This window comes from Perissodus microlepis, chromosome 17 (assembly GCF_051167445.1).
Source record: "Perissodus microlepis isolate ML-2025 ecotype Zambia chromosome 17, ASM5116744v1, whole genome shotgun sequence".
Classification (NCBI taxonomy): Eukaryota; Metazoa; Chordata; class Actinopteri; order Cichliformes; family Cichlidae; genus Perissodus; species Perissodus microlepis.
In genome coordinates, this window is record NC_140477.1 from 31,415,700 (window position 1) to 31,434,788 (window position 19,089).

General features: G+C 40.5%; 1 protein-coding gene across 3 annotated transcripts in view; it reads left to right on the forward strand.

Annotated features, from left to right (window-relative positions):
* Positions 1–19,089, forward strand: part of ddah1 (dimethylarginine dimethylaminohydrolase 1) — an 88,202-nt gene that overhangs the window by 8,276 nt on the left and 60,837 nt on the right. Inside the window, exons 1-2 of one of the 3 annotated variants that reach the window (XM_084910977.1) lie at positions 1,287–1,402; positions 1,539–1,865. In XM_084910977.1, the coding sequence (XP_084767103.1) occupies positions 1,572–1,865 (294 nt within the window). In that variant the 5' untranslated portion in view covers positions 1,287–1,402; positions 1,539–1,571. Of the gene's footprint in view, positions 1–947; positions 1,866–19,089 lie in introns of those variants that run through there. The other 2 variants (XM_084910976.1, XM_084910978.1) reach the window with 2 other exon arrangements.

A 19,089-nucleotide genomic window follows, 5' to 3' on the forward strand; every position in this document is an offset into this window, starting at 1 on the left:
TATCGGATCGGTCCATCTCTAGTTTGAACACTGTAAAACCTCTATTCTTTTGTTTTTCATTCTGTTTTAGATTTGCTGCTGTTCTTGGGATCATTATCCTTTGAATGACCCAATTTCAGGCAAACTTTAGCTGTCACGTAGATGGCCTCACATTTGACTCTAGAATACTTTGTTATACAGAGGAGCTCATAGCCACCTTGGTGATTGCAAGGTGTCCAGGTCCAAATGAGCCATTCCTGTACTATAATGAACTTTAACATTTCACATGCTGACTGAGTCTGAGACGTGACTGTTGGATTTAGTTTAGTTTTTTGTTTTCAGTTTCTCTGACCGTTGCGCTGTCTGACCTTGAAGTGAATTTTCCAGGATACCCACTTCCGAGAAAATTGCGGCATTGGCTTGAATGCTCCAAGCTAGCAAGCAGCCAGAACGTCTGCTTTTGTAGAGGCAGTCACCTCTGCTGATGGTCAACAAATCAAGTGCGAATCAAGTTTGATTACCCTCATAATTACCCTGGAAGTATGGGACATAGTTTTTCACAGGACTGCATCCTGTGAAATGTCCCCCCACATAACTGTAATGTGTTATTAACAGGAACACCAACAAGCTAAAATGGTCTAAGTCAGGGGTGGGCAACTCCAGGCCTCGAGGGCCGGTGTCCCTGCAGGTTTTAGATGTCCTTGAACCAACACAGCTGATTTAAATGGCTAAATTAGCTCCTCAACATGTCCTGAAGTTCTCCAGAGGCCTGGTAACGAACTAATCATGTGATTCAGGTGTGTTGACCCAAGGTGAGATCTAAAACCTGCAGGACACCAGCCCTCGGGGCCTGGAATTGCCCACCCCTGGTCTAAGTATTCCATTTATTAATTTTATTATTTATTTATATTTTTATATTTCTATGGATGATGCACTGATCGCAGACCACTTAATTTCGTTGTACCTGCGACAATGACAGTAAAGACATTCTGATTCTAATTGACCAACAGTCCACAGCATTATTTACAACCACATACGAAGGGAAATGTATGTCCTTCTATAACTGAAAAGCTACATCCGGGTAGTGTTTTGCATTTTCCTTGGCAAAAAAAATCTAACAAACCCTTTTTGTTTTGTTTTCTGATTTGTCCCTACAGAGATATGGAAACTGTATTTGTTTTTCCTTGTTAATGATTTGAATAGACTGTTAACTCGGGTTTTACTATCAGGTTTTGCTCTGTTGATCCAGTGGATAATTGATTGAGCCATAGGCTCATGGGGTCCTGTCACTCGCTGGGCTGAGCGCCTGGCTGAGGGCTGACAGACTCAGGCTACACGTGATGGTCGGTGCGCGTCACCGAAGCGCTGTCGCTCGCCTGGAGACTGGAGCAGGGCTGACTGACACTGTGTGCAGCAGGCTACTGTAAATAAAGAATAAAAGCCCAACTAACTAACAGGGAACAAATAAGCAAGCTAGGAATTATCGAGTCAGCTGACTCTAGTATTTTTCTCTGTCATTCATTCGCCGAGTTGTCTCTCAGGGTGTTTTTTTTCTCCAGATTTGAACGTGCCAAGTAAAGGGAACGCAAAACATGGCTGGTTTGATGGCAGGTTTCGGTCATTACACCCACGCCGTCGTCCGGGGAATCCCTGAGTCCCTGGCCAAAGAAGCGCTCCGGAGCAGCCAGATGGAGGTGGACCTGGCCAAGGCGGTGAAGGAGCAAGAGGCATACGTCGAGGTCCTGAGGACGAGGCTCGGGCTGGAGGTGGTCGAGCTCCCCGCGGACGAGTCGCTCCCGGACTGCGTGTTCGTGGAGGACGCGGCCGTGGTGTGCGGTGACACGGCGCTCATCACCAGACCCGGGGCTGAGAGCAGGAGAGGAGAGGTAGGGCAGTGTCAGCATGATTCAGTACGACGAAAATAAAGTTTGATGTGAAAGTGGAAAGGAAGGCGTCCTCCCGCCTCCTTTGTCCGCTGTGCTCACTTGGCATGCAATTAAGCTGCAGGAATAAGGAGCTGGATGCACTGGCATCAAGATATACAAGTGGGTGATGAGGGTCACAGCACGTAGGTGGGTTATAAACATATATTTTTACCAGTTAATAACATCAACGGAAACGTAAGCATGAGTCAGTTTCTAATGAACTTAAATAAAATCGGATGTGTAGTATTTAATTCATCCTTAAACAAGCTTGGATTCAGATTTTGAATTTTACAGCCTGGAAAAGAGCTGCACTATTCAAAGCTATACGTGAAACCAGCTGTATGTATACTAGCCAACACATATTAACCCAGTGCACTGTGCACCAGCCTTTAAACAGGAATTATGCTCATTACTTATATGAGGCAACGCTCATATTAAAGACAATGCTGCTTTTGTTTTTAACATAGCACACTACAAAAACTATAAAAAAAGTGACAGTTTAAAAAGAACTGAGATGCTGAATGTTCATGCACTTTTAGTATGTATTGCCAACTTTAACATCATATTGTTTCTATGGTGTGGAGAGCATTAATGTCAGAGCATCCTAGAAGCCAAGTAGCTCAGATTCTGGCTGATTAGGAGTCTGATGAGACGTCAAGAGGAAGAGCAAGGGGGAGGTGAAGTTTAGGACTCCACAGAAATGAATCAATCAATCCATTTTTTCTGAAACAAGACAACAGTATGAGTGCACTTGGTTGCCTAGTGAGGCTGGCTGAAATGTAGGGTGTGTGTGTGTGTGTGTGTGTGTGTGTGTGTGTGAATGACAATGAGGGAAATGGTAGGATGGTTTCTGTGAAAGCCCCTGTCATTTCACATCAGAGTTACTTTGCTTGGCTCACTGGTGCTAATGGTCCCCGGCCTCACTGGCGGCGGGGATATTGATTGAAAAGCTCGGCGCTGCTACCTTCAACCACCACATTTCATTTATGTTGAGCGCACTGGCCATTATATTTGCGTGAACATGTTCCAAAGCCATCAGCGCACTTCCACTGTGATCCTTTATAACCTTTAAATGTGATTTTTTTTTTTTTTTTTTTTTTTTTTTTTTTCTAGATTTCATACACAAAATTGCAGCGTTTTGGTGTTCAGCCTGTGTTCAGCTCATGGGAAAGTTTCATTAATTTAAAAAAAAGCAAAAAATTTTGGAAACTTCTGAGATATAAGAACATAAATGTTTGCAAAACAGCCATAGATGGATTCTAATGAGTAAATGACTCCTGTCTTGGGTGGAATTATAAATGACTTGGCTGAACTGGATACTTATATTCGTAATGAGATATAATTTTCAGCGCAAATGACACATCATTATGATTGTGCGAGTTAAAGCCCCGTGGGCCGTAGGATACGCTGTGAAAAATCAACAAATGGCTTTCCACACTAAAGGGAGCAGAAAAGCTTTTGTTCAACAGTTAATGTTATGTGGCAGCTTGGCAGTGAGTGATAAGGGAATGTTTCTGCTTGTTTATGTGTGCGTGCAGAGATGAGAGGCTTTTCTATGTAATGTCATTTTGGGACTTTATATATACATGGAGCTGAACAACCGTTCCCAGTGTAATGCTCTGTTTTTAACACAGCTATAGGGTTTTAAAAAATGGACAAAATGCTCTGCTTCTTGTATCTCCTGCACACGTATCACCAAAACATGTGTCATCAGCTTTTTTTCCTGCCTTTCATTCAAACACAGTCCGGTTTTATTTCTCTTATCAAAGTCAATGCTTACAGAGCTCGACTACAACATATTCATGTCTCTCCTTTCCAATTATTGCTGATAATTTGCTTAGACGAGACAAGGGTTTATTGATTTTTACTTATTGAAGATGTATGAAGGAAGGCTCAGTGCAGGTTTCAGGAAAAGCCTCGTCGCCGCTCGCGATTAAGAAAGTAAGCGAGTTTCTATCATTGATTCTTTTGAAATAATCAATCAATCAATCAAAACTTTATTCGCCACATGCAGGTTGCCCTGCAGTGAAATGGGACCCCCCCCCCCCCGACCTTACACACACAACACAGACATTACATGGGAATACAAGTCGGGGATCGGTAGCGTTACAGAAAAACACTGAAATGTACACTACAATGGGAAAGTACAAGAGGAAAAAAAGAGACCTCTACTCATGCTGTGCTTCCATGGTAGGACAGCATGAGAACAGGAAACAAAAAAAAAAAAAAAAAATCAAAGAAACATGGAATTTGCTTTATCATTAACCAGGATAGCCGTGTTAATGATAAAACATGTCGAGGATTGTCGAGGGAAAGCAAAACTTTGTTCCGAATGTAAAGTGTGTTGATCAAGCGCTTTAGAGAGCTCGTGTGAAATGACACGAGGAAATTAATGTGGGAATTCAAAGGTGTCACTTGCTGTGTTGTTATTATTTTAGTCTTGGTTATTGGTTTCTGGTCCATTAGATCTGCATCAAGTTTCATTTGCTCATGTTATTGCAATCCTCTTGTCACTACATGGCAGATTAACAAGTTGGTTTGTGCTTTCTGACCTTTTTTCCTCTCTGTTTTTAAAAGAGGATACTTTTTTTCTGCATTTGATCAAATGCATTGTAGATTTTAAAATTGTTCAGCTCTGTAATTTCTCAAAGATTGCTAGAATCTTTTCCATTAGGCTTTTGCTTAAAAGCTTTGCTATGAGGAGAAATGTTTGTCTAAATTGATTGCATTATTGGGTACTACAGCCTGGAGCTCTGTATAAACCACTCCAACAAAGAGCCGAAGCTATTTTTCCCCTGAATGCCGAGCATTAGTATGAATGCTTAACTGACAGAATTCACTGAAAGAGGAGCTGTGGATTGTCATATGACCTTTAATTTCTTGCTTATTATGAACCCATGTATGCGTCATAATGAAAATGGCTCTGTTTTTTTGGCTTTAGTTACTCCGTGAGGAGCTGGGATGCCAAACAGTTTGCGTATAATGTCGAACATTTTCGAAAAACAGAGATGGAAAATATTTACTTAAGGTCCCCAAGAACACACGTCTGAAATACAGTTTTCAGCTTTGAATGTGTTTTGTTCCCAGAAAAGTAGTAATTATAAGATTTTGCTTTGACAGCTTGCGAGCTTCCCTTTTCAGATTGCAAACAGCCACCTTGTGCTGTGTTATTACGAGGCAAATGGGTTAGCTTTTTGAGGCCAGTGACAAACATGAGCAGAGCTTTGTATTAAGGATGACTTTCTCTTTGTGACAGATGTTTTTATCAGTTATTTTTTTGTATTTTTTTTGTCTGTTTCTGCTATTCATTGAGTCTTTTTTAACCATCATTCTTGTCGCTTCACCAGAGCTGTTGCATGTAAAGTCCCATGCCACCACGGCCCACTTGGCTCATGACTGGTGTTGACCGCTTGCGAGCTGAGGACTCACACAAAGTACTGACAGCACAGCAACAACAGGAAGTCTCACTGAGCTGTGCTCTGCATGCAAAGAATGAATAACAATAAATAAGGAAAAGGAAAATACCCCCGTGACCCGCTGACCACATTTCAGCCTATAATTTAATGACAAGTGAATCCAGCAGAAATGAGCGTACTGCAGATGTGCTGTGGATGAGCCTGCATGATTGTGTTGTTGCTCCTCTCTTCAGAAGCTCTGACGCAGGTTTTGAACTGCTGGCTTTCTCGTGCCAATCAAAACTCGCATGTTTTCGCTTGCGTAAATACTTTATTGATCCTGCTTTCAGCAGCAGCTCAGATTCATCTTTACATGGAGGACAGTTTTGCAAAGGATTTTTAAAGGGATTTTAAAGTACAAGCTTATTCAACTGAACTGAAGTTAACTTTTGGATAAAAAGGTCACAAGTTAGAAATATGTCTAGTTTGTCCCCCAAGTACAAGGTGTGATCAGTTCCATATTTGGGCTGGCTCACATTCCCCTATTTTTTTTTTTTTTTTTTTTTTTTTAAAAGAAACACAGACAACAAACAACAGAACTCATTTACAGCATAACAAAGTGTAAATAATCATGTGGGTTTAAACATTTTTGATTTTTATTTGGTTGATTGATGGCTGCTGGAGCAAAGTGTGGCTTTTTCTGCATTTTGGGACTAAAGGCCGGCATCCAGAAAGCAGAAACTGACTGCGTGAAGGGTGTGAGTCAAACCAGCCAGCCACTCAATGTGTGATAGAGTGAGTTTGTGTTTCTTATAGATAAGTAACGGTGATAATAAAATTAGGTCAAAGAGAAGTCAAAAGTGCAATAAAATCAGGTCAATGTGGAAATAAGAAAAGTTCTTTAACAGTTCAATAAAGAAATACCTGATGCAAAATGTTCCTCTTTGGGGGTTCTGTCTTGTGTATGCACATATGTGATTTCACTGAGGATACCAAAGAAAGTGTATATGTGTACCAACCTTTGTGCTGTGACTCAGACCGAACAGCAGCTGAAGAGTCAGTAGCTAGAAGCTGGAAGGAGAGGGACATGACGGCCTTTGTTTTTCTCTTAAACTTCCCATTCATGTTACAGACGTGCCCCCAGGGGGCAAACTGTCGATGAGGAGTTCTGCTGTAACGTCCTGAGTTGTCCAAGTGAGACGTTCCCGCTGGAATTGAGTAGCACACAGTGGACTGCTCTTTTAACTCTCTGGGGGAGATCCAGGACGCATCACGGACACAAAAGTACAAACATTAAAAATGAGACCCGAGGCTAAAAAAAGAAAAAGAAAAAAAGGCTCCCCAGATCAATATAATATAATATAAAAATGTTTCTATGATTTTTATGCTCGTTCTCATTATTGCCAGTTTTTTCTTTTACATTTATCCCAAACATGTTGGTCAGGGTATAAAAAAAAATGTCTTCATTTGACCCTTGCTGTAAGAAAACCACACTACCAAACAGAATCTTATCATTTAGTCTCCACTCTCACTGTGGCCACAGCCTCGCATTGGCCACTGAAACAGGCAGGTGTTGGACATGGCAGAACAAAATTAGTTTTCCTCCAGAGAATAACTGGGTTCATTCTCTGTGACAGAGTGCAGAGCAGAGTAATCACAGTCAACTTGCTGCTCTTCACATTCAGTCCAGGCACTTAAGTAGCCCGTTAGTGCACATTAGAAAAAATGGTTCCTTTGCCCTTGGTGATCTGCTGTCTGGCCGCAAAGATGCCAAAGTTGAACATGTGACATGGATTGTGTGTAAAAATGTTGTTTCAAGTCAAGATATGTTTTTTTTCCCCTATTGTTATTATTGTTTTGTTTTTTGTTTTTTTGTTTTTTTTTTTAGATTTAAATATTGCTTTTTGTCTGTTTTCAAGCTGGAGATGAAAGTGCAATTTCACGGCAGAACAGTTCTAAAATTACACTGTAACCTCTAATCTGCTCGAACCATAACCTCCGTTTCATCACTTCGCCTGCTGCCGAGCGAGCAGGTTGTTCAGACTTTCATAATTACGGCACAAGCACGGAAATGTGGCATTTCTGCCTGTGAGAACCCAAAGGTAGATAAAATTTGGGTTGTAACTTTTGCTCGAGAATTAGCCAGCCGTAACAGTGTTGCTTCAGCAGACTCGTGGTTTTCAAGTGTCTCACTCTGGGATTGCTTCCTCTCGTAGGGTGGATGGAGATGCTCTTCAATCCTTGGGAGTGACGCCTTGGTGGATAGAAGGTGTTTTCACAGTAGTGATTTCTGCTGAACTTTTAAACGGCGCCGTATAATTGTCGCCCCAGTAACTACAGACGGCTGACTTTTTTTTTCTGTATTCTTACCTGGAACATCAGGTTGTGCTGGCAGCCTCTGAGTCTGACAGCAAAGTCGAGTTTAATTGCCTAGAAAGAAAATCCCCTCTCTGATCCTCGACCCTCACTTTTTATGTTTTTGCTCAGGCAAAAAAAAAGACCTTAACTTGCAGCAGCTAAGCAGACAGGCGTGCGGGATTTAGTTTTATCAAGTAGAATTTAAATCTTCAGTGAGGTGATTACTGAACTCCTCCTCTGGCACTGATGTTTTAAGTGTAGCCCCTAAATATTTAGAGTGTGCTACTTGAGACCTACTGTAAGCGACTGCAAGTTGCCTGGAAAATAGCAATCATTTAAAAAGTGCTAAAAATCTGTCATAACTGAGTGTAAAAGACTTGGATGTCTCCAGGTGTGGAGACAGGATGGAAAATCCTGCTCCACAGACACAATATTTAGGTCATGTTTTTATAGACGTAATATTTAGGTTCAGTCCACGTAGTTTATGTTACCGCGTGGGCCCCCTTTTCCGGTCATGCTTCGTGTAGCTACCCCCCCAACCGAACACCAGACAGCACATGAGCCTTGTTTTGACTAGACGGCCTTTTGCAGATGCCGATTCCTCGCTGCCCTCCCCTGCTCTTATACGACTTCCCTAACAGAACCGAACTGGCTTCCTTTGCGGAGACTTAACATCCGAGTGCGAACGGCGGAGAAGGGCGAGACATCTGAAATCCGCCAGCAGCGTGTGGGACGGGGTCTACGCGCATTCCCCAACTGTCTGTAACATTCCTACCGCATTTAACTTGCCCTTCCTCTCGCTGTTTGCCTGTCTGATTTCCTCGTCTGGATCTTTCATTCGTAACATCTTGGTGCCGCTGCTTTCTCCCATCCTCATTCATTCTTGAGACCGTCAAAGCATTAGCTGTACAGTCTCGCTCACATAATTGCCTACATTTATATTAATGGACTAACTGTTGTGTTAAATCACCCACTTAGTAATGTAGCTTGTTCACCACTCAAAAACTATAAGTCTCCTTTTGACTGACTTGTATAGGATGTGTGGAAAGTGCTATAAATGTTTCCCTTGCTGACTTGAAATGAAAATACACACATTTTACTAGATAAAATAAGTTAATTTGTAAAGGTGGAGTAAATCAAATCAAACCACACTGAACGTTAAGTGATCCACCTCTTTAGTTTTCTGCATGGGTCAGCCAGCACGTGCCGGGGCTTTGCCTCTCATGTGGGTTGTGCAAAGACGGAAGTGGGTGAACAACTTAGACAACCCTCCCCAATAATCTTGGACCACGCCCACTTTTGGCCCCAGGTTCACCCACCGCAACCCCTCCAACTCAGCATCAGCGCGGCAGCCTGGGAGACAGATGTGGGAGACTCGTGAACAGGAACTCCTCTCAGCCTCGCAGGATGACCCGGTCACACTCGGCCGTCACCGTGGGTGTGCGAATGTCTGGTTTGGTATGTGAGACCAAGCAGTGGAAGACATAGGAAGTAGGAAGACGGCCTTGCTGAGGTCAGAAAGGGTGCAGAATAAGTAAAGAAAAAAGTTGTCCTTTTTTTCACTTGAAGTTTTGGTAATGTGAGAAAGGCCCATTTAGTTTAGAAAAAGTATGTGCTGTGTAGTTTTCTCCTTACTTTTTAACATTTTTCTACTTTTGTCTATTTCTGATTTCAGACTACAAATTCAGAGTAAAGTAATACTAAGTGGAGATTGATACATATTTTCAGTGGGCAAAGAATTTTTCATTCTAATTTAATAATTTAAATTTCCTTTAAATGGTAAATGGCCTGCATTTGTATAGCGCTTTTCTAGTCCATAGGACCCCAAAGCGCTTTACACTACATTCAGTCATTCATTTAAAAATGTCCTTGCCCTTGCAGTCTTAGCAATGTTTCTCTTGTGACTTGAAATATTTGCTTTAAGCTTTGAGCTGGAGCATTGCTGTTTTTACCACATCTAAAGGGAAGTTTCACTGACCTTTGATTCCAGGAGTGCCAATGAAAGTAAATATGTAAGCTCACAATCCCTCTTAGCACCTGTACTTCAAGACTTTACCATTTATAAATGGAGCAATGCTGGCTTTTGGGAATTTGTACTCTGAGGCATGTATTAATATTGAAAAAGTGTTAAAGTGATGTGAATTCACTGGCCATGTATTAGTTACACATTGCTAATATTGGGTTAGATGCCATTTTTGCTTTCTGAACTGTCTTAATTCATCAGTGCATCGATTACAAAGGTGCTGGAAACATTGAGATGATGTGACTCTCCTGTTCTACCACATCCCAAAGGTGCTCTGTCCAAGTCAGATATGGAGACTGTGGAGGCCATTTAGGTACACAGAACAATTTGGCATGTTCAAGAAAATGTCATGTCGAATTCTGACCCTGCTGTCCGAATGTCACCGAAGTCGAGACTCATGAGACCAGGCTATGTTTTTCCAGTCATCTATTGTCTCATTTTAGTGAGCCTGTGCAAGTTCTGTGTTCTCAGCTGATAGGGGTGACACCCAGTGTGATGTCCTGCTGCTGCAGCACACCTCCTTTAAGGTTTGACATGCTGTCCATTCAGAGATGCTCTGTGTACTTTGGTTGTAGTGGGTGGTTATTTGAGGTTCTCTTGTCTTCTTATCAGCTTGAAGCCGTCTGGCTATTTTCCTCTGATCTCTGGCATCAATGAGGCATTTTTAACCTGAGATCTGCTGTTCGCCAGATATTTTGTCCTTTTTATGGACCTTTCTTTGAGATGGTTGTGCAGGAAAATCCCAGCAGGTCAACAGTTTTTTGAAATACTTAGATGAGCCTGTCTGACACAACAACCATTCCACATTCAAAGTTACATAAATCCCCCTTCTTCCCCATTCTGACACTTAGTTTGAACTTCAGCGGGTCGTCTTGACCATGTCTAATTTTTTGAAACACAACAAGCATCTCTAATACTGAAAACTCCAGTAAGCATTTATCTTGGTATCCCGTAATAAACTAAAAGCTGCTGATGACAAAATGTTTGCCTCTGCCACATTTTGCTACAGTTAGTAAATCAAGCTGAAGTCAGAAGGCTAACTGAAATATATTAATGCTCATTTTATTATCTTTCTCTCTGCTTTCTCTCTCTCAACTTTTGACTTTTCACTCTCACACGTATCTTTTATTCTCAATCTTAAAAACAAAATACTCTGAGAGACACAAAGGGAATATCTCAAGCCTTCCAGGCTACAGCCATCGCTCTTGTCTGTCAGGCTATTTGCAGTTGTGTTTAAATGCCGAGTTTCCTCCGCTGTCACTAAACAACAACTTCATGCACTGGAGCTGACATTCAAAATGCAAAAGGTTAAAGGTCATCTTCACTGAAACACCACGATATTCTGCAAGAACATTTTTCTGGTCATTAACCTGTAAAACTAATAAAAAAGCATATGATGCTAAACTTTGTTGTTCTGCTATTAAAATCCTTCAAAGTCTTTTGCTTGGTGACGATGAGATGCTAGTTATAGTTTTGATATATTTATTTGAATTATTTTAGGACAACCGGAGATTTACTGACCCTAGTTTGCTTCCTTTCTTTTTTTTTTTTTTTTATGTGAAGACAAAAGTGATAAATTGAGGATGAATAGCCAGCAATAGTGGTGAAACAATTGTTTACTGCTCTCTATGTTAGCATGCTAATAAGCGTTAACACAGAGTGCTGCCCATCAGGCTGAATGGAGTCCACAGACTGCGTTTAACCAGATGAGAATGTTACAGACTGTCGGCCTGGAGTGGAAACACTTTGGAAAAACTTTGGAAAGCTCCCCCTTTCCCGCCTTCCTCTTTGGACACTATTTAAGTTTCTAAATTCAGATTTTCTCCTTCTTTGTTGCCTTAAAGGTGCAGGCTTCTCTCTTATATCTTCATATCGACTCTTTCCACTTTACCTCCAGGTAAACCTCTTTCCTTATGTAGAAAAATGGGGGTGTGGCTGTATGCACATAGTACGCAGATTGAGCCTATTGATTTAGAATAACTAACATGTGCATGTTGGTAAGAAGAAAATCTGCTGGTGCCCACATGCCTTAAACCTGATATGGCATGCAAACAGACTTTTGGGGCGTTTTTGACATACTTATTAATAAATGAGGGTCAATATGAGGATTGTGTTTCTATACTGAATTTTGTCACCACCACAAGTGTTCAGACAAATCTGTTCCATGTGTTTGAAGAAAAATTGGTGGATATTCACTGCTATAAAGATTTACTCCTTCAGGACCATGAAAGTTTGCAGTTTCGAGGCAATCCAACCCAAAGTGGTGGATAAGTCAACAGAGCGACGGAATAAAATAGTCCACAAAGCTAAGCAGCTAGCATGCTTAGAACGTATGGCTTATAGCTTCTCGGCTAAAGAACTTTCTGCTGTTGTCTCTTTATAATTGATCATTTGCTGAAGCTTTAACTGCTTTTATTTTTTCTGGATTTTAACATTCAGACAGATGACTGTGTTGATGAAAAGCGCGTTCAAAGCACCCCTAAAAGCTAAAAATGTGTCTCCACAGTGGGTTTACAGGTGTGACTCTGTCAAAATACTGCTCATATCCTGCATGTAATTATCACCAGGTGCTGACGTGATGCTGTTTTTTCCTCAGTTGGCAGTTTAAACCGACAGAACATTAAAGGAAGTCTGCATCAGACTACTAACTTAAATAGATTTTTTTTTTTTCCAATGAGCTCATACGAGCTGAAATAATGTAATTCTGCACACAATCAGTAAGTGTTGTAAAAGCAAGGTTCATTATAGTGTTGATAGGACATGGTCGAAACTGTTTTGCTTTTGGCGCTTGGTTTCTGTGCGAAACAGTGCCTCGCTCCTGGCAACCTGGAGCCACATCAATAGTGAAGTAAGTGATGAAACATTGAACGCAACCAATTATTTCATAATGGTAAAAACAAAAGTAAATGAGGCACAAGTTGAAGCTTAACTTCAAGGATTTTGTAACTAGTTTAATTTTTCCAAGTGCTACTGTAACTTTAGGCCTTCTGTGTCAATTTCACTGGAAGTACACACGGCACAAATGATTAACCCTTTTGTTTCACGTGCTTGTGGTCACATCAGAAGATTAAGAGTAACCAAGCCCTTGATGGCATCTTAAACTAGGTAAGCCTTTCACACTGTTGTTTTTTCTACTCTTTCTGAGCACTCAAAGCTTTATACAACTAATACATTCACCCAATCACACCCATTCATACAAGCACTTTTTTCTGAGCATTAAGTGCTAAGTATCTACCATTCATACACATTCACACTCCGATGAACACATCAGAGAGCAACATGGGGTTAGTATCTTGCCCAAAGATATTTGGCATGCAGACTGGAGCAGCCTGGGATCGAACAATATAACTACTCTTTGTGCGGACCAAAAACAAAAAAGTGGCGCTCGCACAGAGCTGCATATGCTGCTTATGAATGTGTGTGTTTAATTCCACCCATAGAAAAGCACCTCCACCTGCAGACACGTGTATTTAAGGCCATATTCCCCATCTTATCTTTTTTCTCTGATGTGAACGGCAGTCGTGTAGATTTTGTGCTTCATTGCTGGATTGAGTCCTGGGTTTAGTTCTGTTTTCTACTTCATTTTAGTTGAATATGCAAAGCCTCCAGAGCACTGCCCAGGCAAAAAAACAATGTTTTTACATCTGCTCAGCTCTCAGATCACAGAGCCAATATTGTTTCAAAATTATCTTTCCGACGGGAACATGAAGCCATTTGTTTCTGCAGCACGTTCCAGTTTCCCCTTCATTCCTGTCATCATATCTCTCTTGTTGTCTCTTGTCTGCAAAATGTCCTTTTTCTTTTTTTTTTTTTCTTTTTTCCACAACAAACATGTATTACTGCTGGAGATTTGTATGGAAGATCCACGACTGAACAGGAATACATCTTTGCACTTGTTGAAATGTTCGCTAATCATAAACTGATGATAATCATCACTCTGTCAATGATGAATGCTTCACGTGTCTTCGCTTAATTTTTAGTTCATCCATCACAGCCTGGAACAAATACTTCTGTCTCTGTATGAACTTCTCCTGCTCTCTGCCTCTTTGGAAAGGCCCACCCATTGGTCTTTGATGAAAGTGATATATCTCAGGCGCCCTTTTTCCTCCACAGCCGCCCTCTCTGAGTTGGCACTTTTTTGGTCTCCATTATTTAGTCTGACTAATGCGGTTTGCAGAGTACTTTTTAATTGTGCCGCCGTACAAGGCACACTAGAAATTGAATTGAACAGCGAGTGAATCTTGGCCGATGTAATGAGATAATCTCAGCATTTGAACAATATGTGGCCCTGTTGCTGTGCCTTATTGTCATGTTTCTGAGTAGAATGATACCATCACCACTCCTATTCCCAAAGGAGGAATTGCATGACACTCCTCAATTGTGTGAGCAATTTAAAGTAAGTGGATGCCAAGCTAATGATGCAGTTAATTAGAGGATTCAAGAAGATGACATTCATTATGCACTGGATGCTTTCTGAACAGAAATGTTGTCAGCCACTGAGTTCACGTGATTCCATTCCAACCATGAGACAATATCAAAATTCTGCTTAGAGCCACAGAGATTTAGGGTGTCAGAATTAATTGGTAATAATTTATGTATTTCACAAACGATTTGCTTAATGTAGATCTGCATTTACCATTGGACTTCAGTTAGCTGAATCTGCTTTGGCCTTTCACTATGAGTGTTTGATCCTTTTTTGGTTGACATTACTGTACCGTCCAAAAAGTCTTGCGTTACCCCTTATTCCTTTGTATTTTGCTTCCAAGCTGCTATATCGGTGTAATTTTTAAAGTGGTCTTAAAAATATGGGCTTTTTTTTTTTTTCTTTGGACTTTGTTTTTTCCCTCATTTTCAGTCCAGTCTTGTATCTGAACAGTTTCAAGGGATCCTTTTAAATTGTTAAGTCACTGACCTATGAATCATTTAAACATAAACACCAATTTCATGGGATCATGTCAAAGGTAAGACAGTATTACAGGAATAAAATAACATTATAGCACCAGCATTGTGATTCCCAAAGAGCTATTAGCTGTAAAGTAAAGTAGGCATGGTGTGTAGTTTGTCCTTAAAAAATCTGAGGAATCTGGACAAGTGGAGAACAAAAGAAGAAGTGGCAGGCATAAAGAAAAAACCTTGTGCATCTTCAGCAGATGAACAGCATCTGAAAGTCATGTTGTTAAGAAATGGATAAAAATCCAGCAAAGAGATGCATCTGGCCCTTCATTCAGTAAATCTATTATTCAAGAAAGCCATTTGTAATGAAAAGAAACAGGGTAAAGCCAGAGGAATGCCAAATTACACAAGAACGTAACTGAAAATTAACAGGTCTTGTGGAGTATTGAATCCAAATTGGGAAATTTTGGTTCAATTCATCACCAATATGTGCGGAGGAGGTCAGGAGAGAAATACATCAGCAAGGGTCTTTAGCCATCTGATTAACAACTTAATTTTACAACATGAAAATGATCTCAAGCTCAATGCCAATGCTGCAACATTATACACCTTTCCTGTTTCTCTAGCAAAATATATAGAAATGAAGTGTGGTTCAAGGATTCTGCACAGAACTGCATAATATCAGGATGTCACATAGATATGCTGGAAAAATAAGACTGGTAGCACGCATCTTTTTCTTTTTGAATTGAGCTCTTCGCAATAACTGTGGCTAGGTGCTGCTAGTCCCGTTTCTTACATACACAGGCCAGAAAGCTAGCACAGCAAAGAATCTAAATTACAGAAATGTTTCTTAAAATAAAGGCCTCTGCTGATAATTAGAGTATAGGTTCACCTCAAATTTCAGCTTCTTTCTTTAGTTAATCATATGCACAGTGCATTCCAGGTCATGTACTAGCTGTATAAAGGCTAGAGTGACTGAAGCAGATATTTTGACAGTAAATGCTGTTTCCTGCTTGGTGGTCTGCATGAATTCTTATTATTTGTCTTTATTCAAGTAAACATGATTATACCGTGTGCATTTATTCTCAGACAGAGGAGGTGATACGCTGGTGTCTGCCGAACACGGGTGAGTCAGGAGAGGGTAGGAAGGTAGAGGACATGATGGGTGAGATCGGCTGTTGACTCTCACACTGCGTGTTTGAGTTTTATCTATTCTTTGTGCTGCTATTCTACATGCTGCATTTATCTGTTTTCTATCCTATAGATACTGATACATTAGTGGATGTTTATATTACATTACATTAAATTGTCAAAAATTCTAATAAAGTCCTCAAATGTGTAAGTCATCCATCCTGTTTCAAACACTTAAGAGTTTAATTTTACTCTTGCACGTAATTGAGAACAGATATCTCTAATACGGTCATACACACATAGCTCACGTCTGTGGATGTGGGCACTGAAGCGCCATCCAATTCTTATTCAAACCTTTTGTTTACAAGGGGCATCCAATCAGAAAAGTGATGAATTAAAAGTAGAAAAAGGGCTTTTTTTTCTGATAATGGATAAACTGAAGGGTCATATCAGGTCCCAGTGTAAGGTAAACAAGGATGCAAAGTTCCTTTTCAAACCATGTAGTTTTCATTAACAAACTTTTCTACAGAAAAAATGTCTTAAGGAATAGAAATGTCCCACTTTAGAAAATGCAATTCATCCCTAGGTTTGAAAGAAGTACTCTGTAAAGCTCAATTTCTGGAGCACAAGTTTGATCGTAGTCCTGTGGCTCGGGGCTAAAAGCATGTCTGTACTCACCTTCATGTTCATTGGTTTACTAAACAGTCGCAGTCACTGTTTCTGCCAACACCTCTGATGTCATATTGCATTTATGTAATTGAAAAGAGGAGTGCACAGACTTGAAGAAGATTTCTCAGCCAAAATAATCATTAACAGTTCTTAACTATGTATTTTCATAGATGCTTGATTTAACGTCTGGTAATGTCTGGCTGCAGTTTCTTTCTCTTTTTTTTTTTTTTTTTTTTGGACATGTTCACATACTGCACCTTTGTGTGTGAGAAATCTGTGTAATCTGCGCAAATTAGGTTAAACAAGTAGTAGCAAGAGTGCTCCTATAGCACACCTATGAGTTGAGTAGGTAACCCATATACTACAAGGCTACACAGAGGCCTACATGTGAACACCCCCTCCCAGTCTAAAAATAAACGAATGAATACTAGTAGCAAATCTGTCTCAGTTAGCCTAGAGTTTACACCCAGTTGTAAACTGTCTGTATTTCGATTCATGAGGGTGCCTGTTGACCTTGACAAAGATACTGCGCCTACCTCCTCTAAAAGTGTTCTTGACTTGGCTAAATGGTTTTAGGAGTTGTTCTGTTTTTTAACCATGGAAATAATTCTGTCATCATTCACTTCAGCTGTCTTCTATGATCTATCCGACCTTTTGGTGTTGCTGAGCTGGCCGGTGCGTTCCAGATTGTTAATTTGGCCACTCCTAAAGTTTTTTCTATATTTACTTTGTTTGTCTCTTGCGCTAACATCTCTTTGGGCCTTATATTGTCAATTACAGTGAAAAGCTATAAAATACAAACACCTTCAGATCGGAGAGCACGTATAAAAGTAAAGCCTTTGGTAAAGGCTTTGAATTAAAGCTGAAATCCTGCACTTTAATCGCTTAATGAATGTTTGAAATCCACCCTGATAGTGTAGAAAGACAGAAATACTTCAATTGCATCTTTTTCCAAACAATTATGGACCTAACTGTCTGTATATGCGTGTATTCACATGTGTGGTTGTAGCTCAGGTGGCAGAGCAGGTCAGCCACTAACCAGAGATTGGTGGTTCGATCCCAAGCTGCTCCAGTCTGCATGCCAAATATCCTTGGGCAAGATACTAACCCCATGTTGCTCTCCGATGCGTTCATCGGAGTGTGAATGTGTATGAATGGTAGATACTTAGCACTTAATGCTCAGAAAAAAGTGCTTGTATGAATGGGTGTGATTGGGTGAATGTATTAGTTGTATAAAGCTTTGAGTGCTCAGAAAGAGTAGAAAAGCGCTATATAAGAACCAGTCCATTTACCACATGTGTATGATGGTGAGAATTTGTGTGTGCGTGATTGGTGTGGAGAGTGACGAGATGTGTGTTGCCTCTTCTGTCTGCCCTCAGCTGTCACAGTGTGGTGTGATGTCCGCTTTCAGTCAGTTCTCACGCCAAGGATCATACTGAAAACACACTCTTCTTCTATGTTACCCTTCACACACACAGCACTCGCAGCGGCAGCCAAACTGTGTCACTGCTGAAATGATTTGTCGAATAATCCAGACAGTTAGCAAATAATTGACTCATTAAATTATTTTTCTGCCAAACATTTTCTAATTGTCGGCTTCTCAAATCGGGGGAATCTTTCTTGTAGAATTGAAAATCTTTGAATACGATGGATTCTTGTTTATTTTTTATTTCATATTTCAAAAACTGAAGGACATTTTTATTTCTTGCTACAATTATTAAACCTTACACTGTCAGATAAAGTGCTCTTTACATTTAGACCCCTTTCTGTTGTCAGGCTGGGCGGATGTTAATGACACAGCCTTGATTGCGTAGTCACACTGATTGTATCGCCTACTACAACAGCCACAGTTATGTGCAAGACAATACAACATGAAGTATTGTATGTTGTGAGTTTAACTGGTGTTCCTCCTAAAGTCTCTTATGTTAATTCTAGAAAGTAAACTCTTATCAGTCTGGTCTCAAGCACTAAAGTATGTGAGGTATTGTGTCACTGCATAAAACACCCAATTAACATCAAGAATAATTTAAGTAGGGGTTGGAGCCAGCATCAATATATTTCACACGGGTCCTTAAGCAAGATGTAAAAATGTTTAAAAGCAGTCAGTAAACAACAAGTGTTGCCATGACCACTTCATCTCATAACTTTATTGCTGGAGTCCGCCAAAGAGAAAAAACATATTATTAGATGCTGAAAAGATAAACGTGACTGGAAGGAGATTTTATGTGCACAGTAAAGTTTAGCAGTAACCCCCTGGTATATTGAATAATTAGCTTTTTGTGAATGGGTCTGCACGTCATTGTTCTTTACGTAAAATCCGCATTAGCTGTCTCTCTGTTCACATAGGTCTGCCCACCTACTGTTATTTCTCAATAATCCCTGCAGATAGAAAAGAAATGCACTAAACGCTACATAGCTGGTTAGCTTCCTATGGGGCAGTTTGTGTGTGTGTGTGTGTGTGTGTGTACGCATGCTTGTGTGTGCAAGAGGAGGTGTTCAAGTTCAGAGCCGTGAAAATTGTTACATTTGGGCCACGGCATGGCCAGTGTTAGTTACATAAGACCCCCCCTTTCCATTGTGTAACTGTGTTTATTTGGTTTTCCAGCAAATGCTTTGGTAAAGAGGTGAATCTCGTAGAGAGGCTCAGGAGGATACACAGGCCTCTGAGGTGGAGCAGATGAAGTATTTTGTTGGCACTGCACTTGGAAAAAAGACA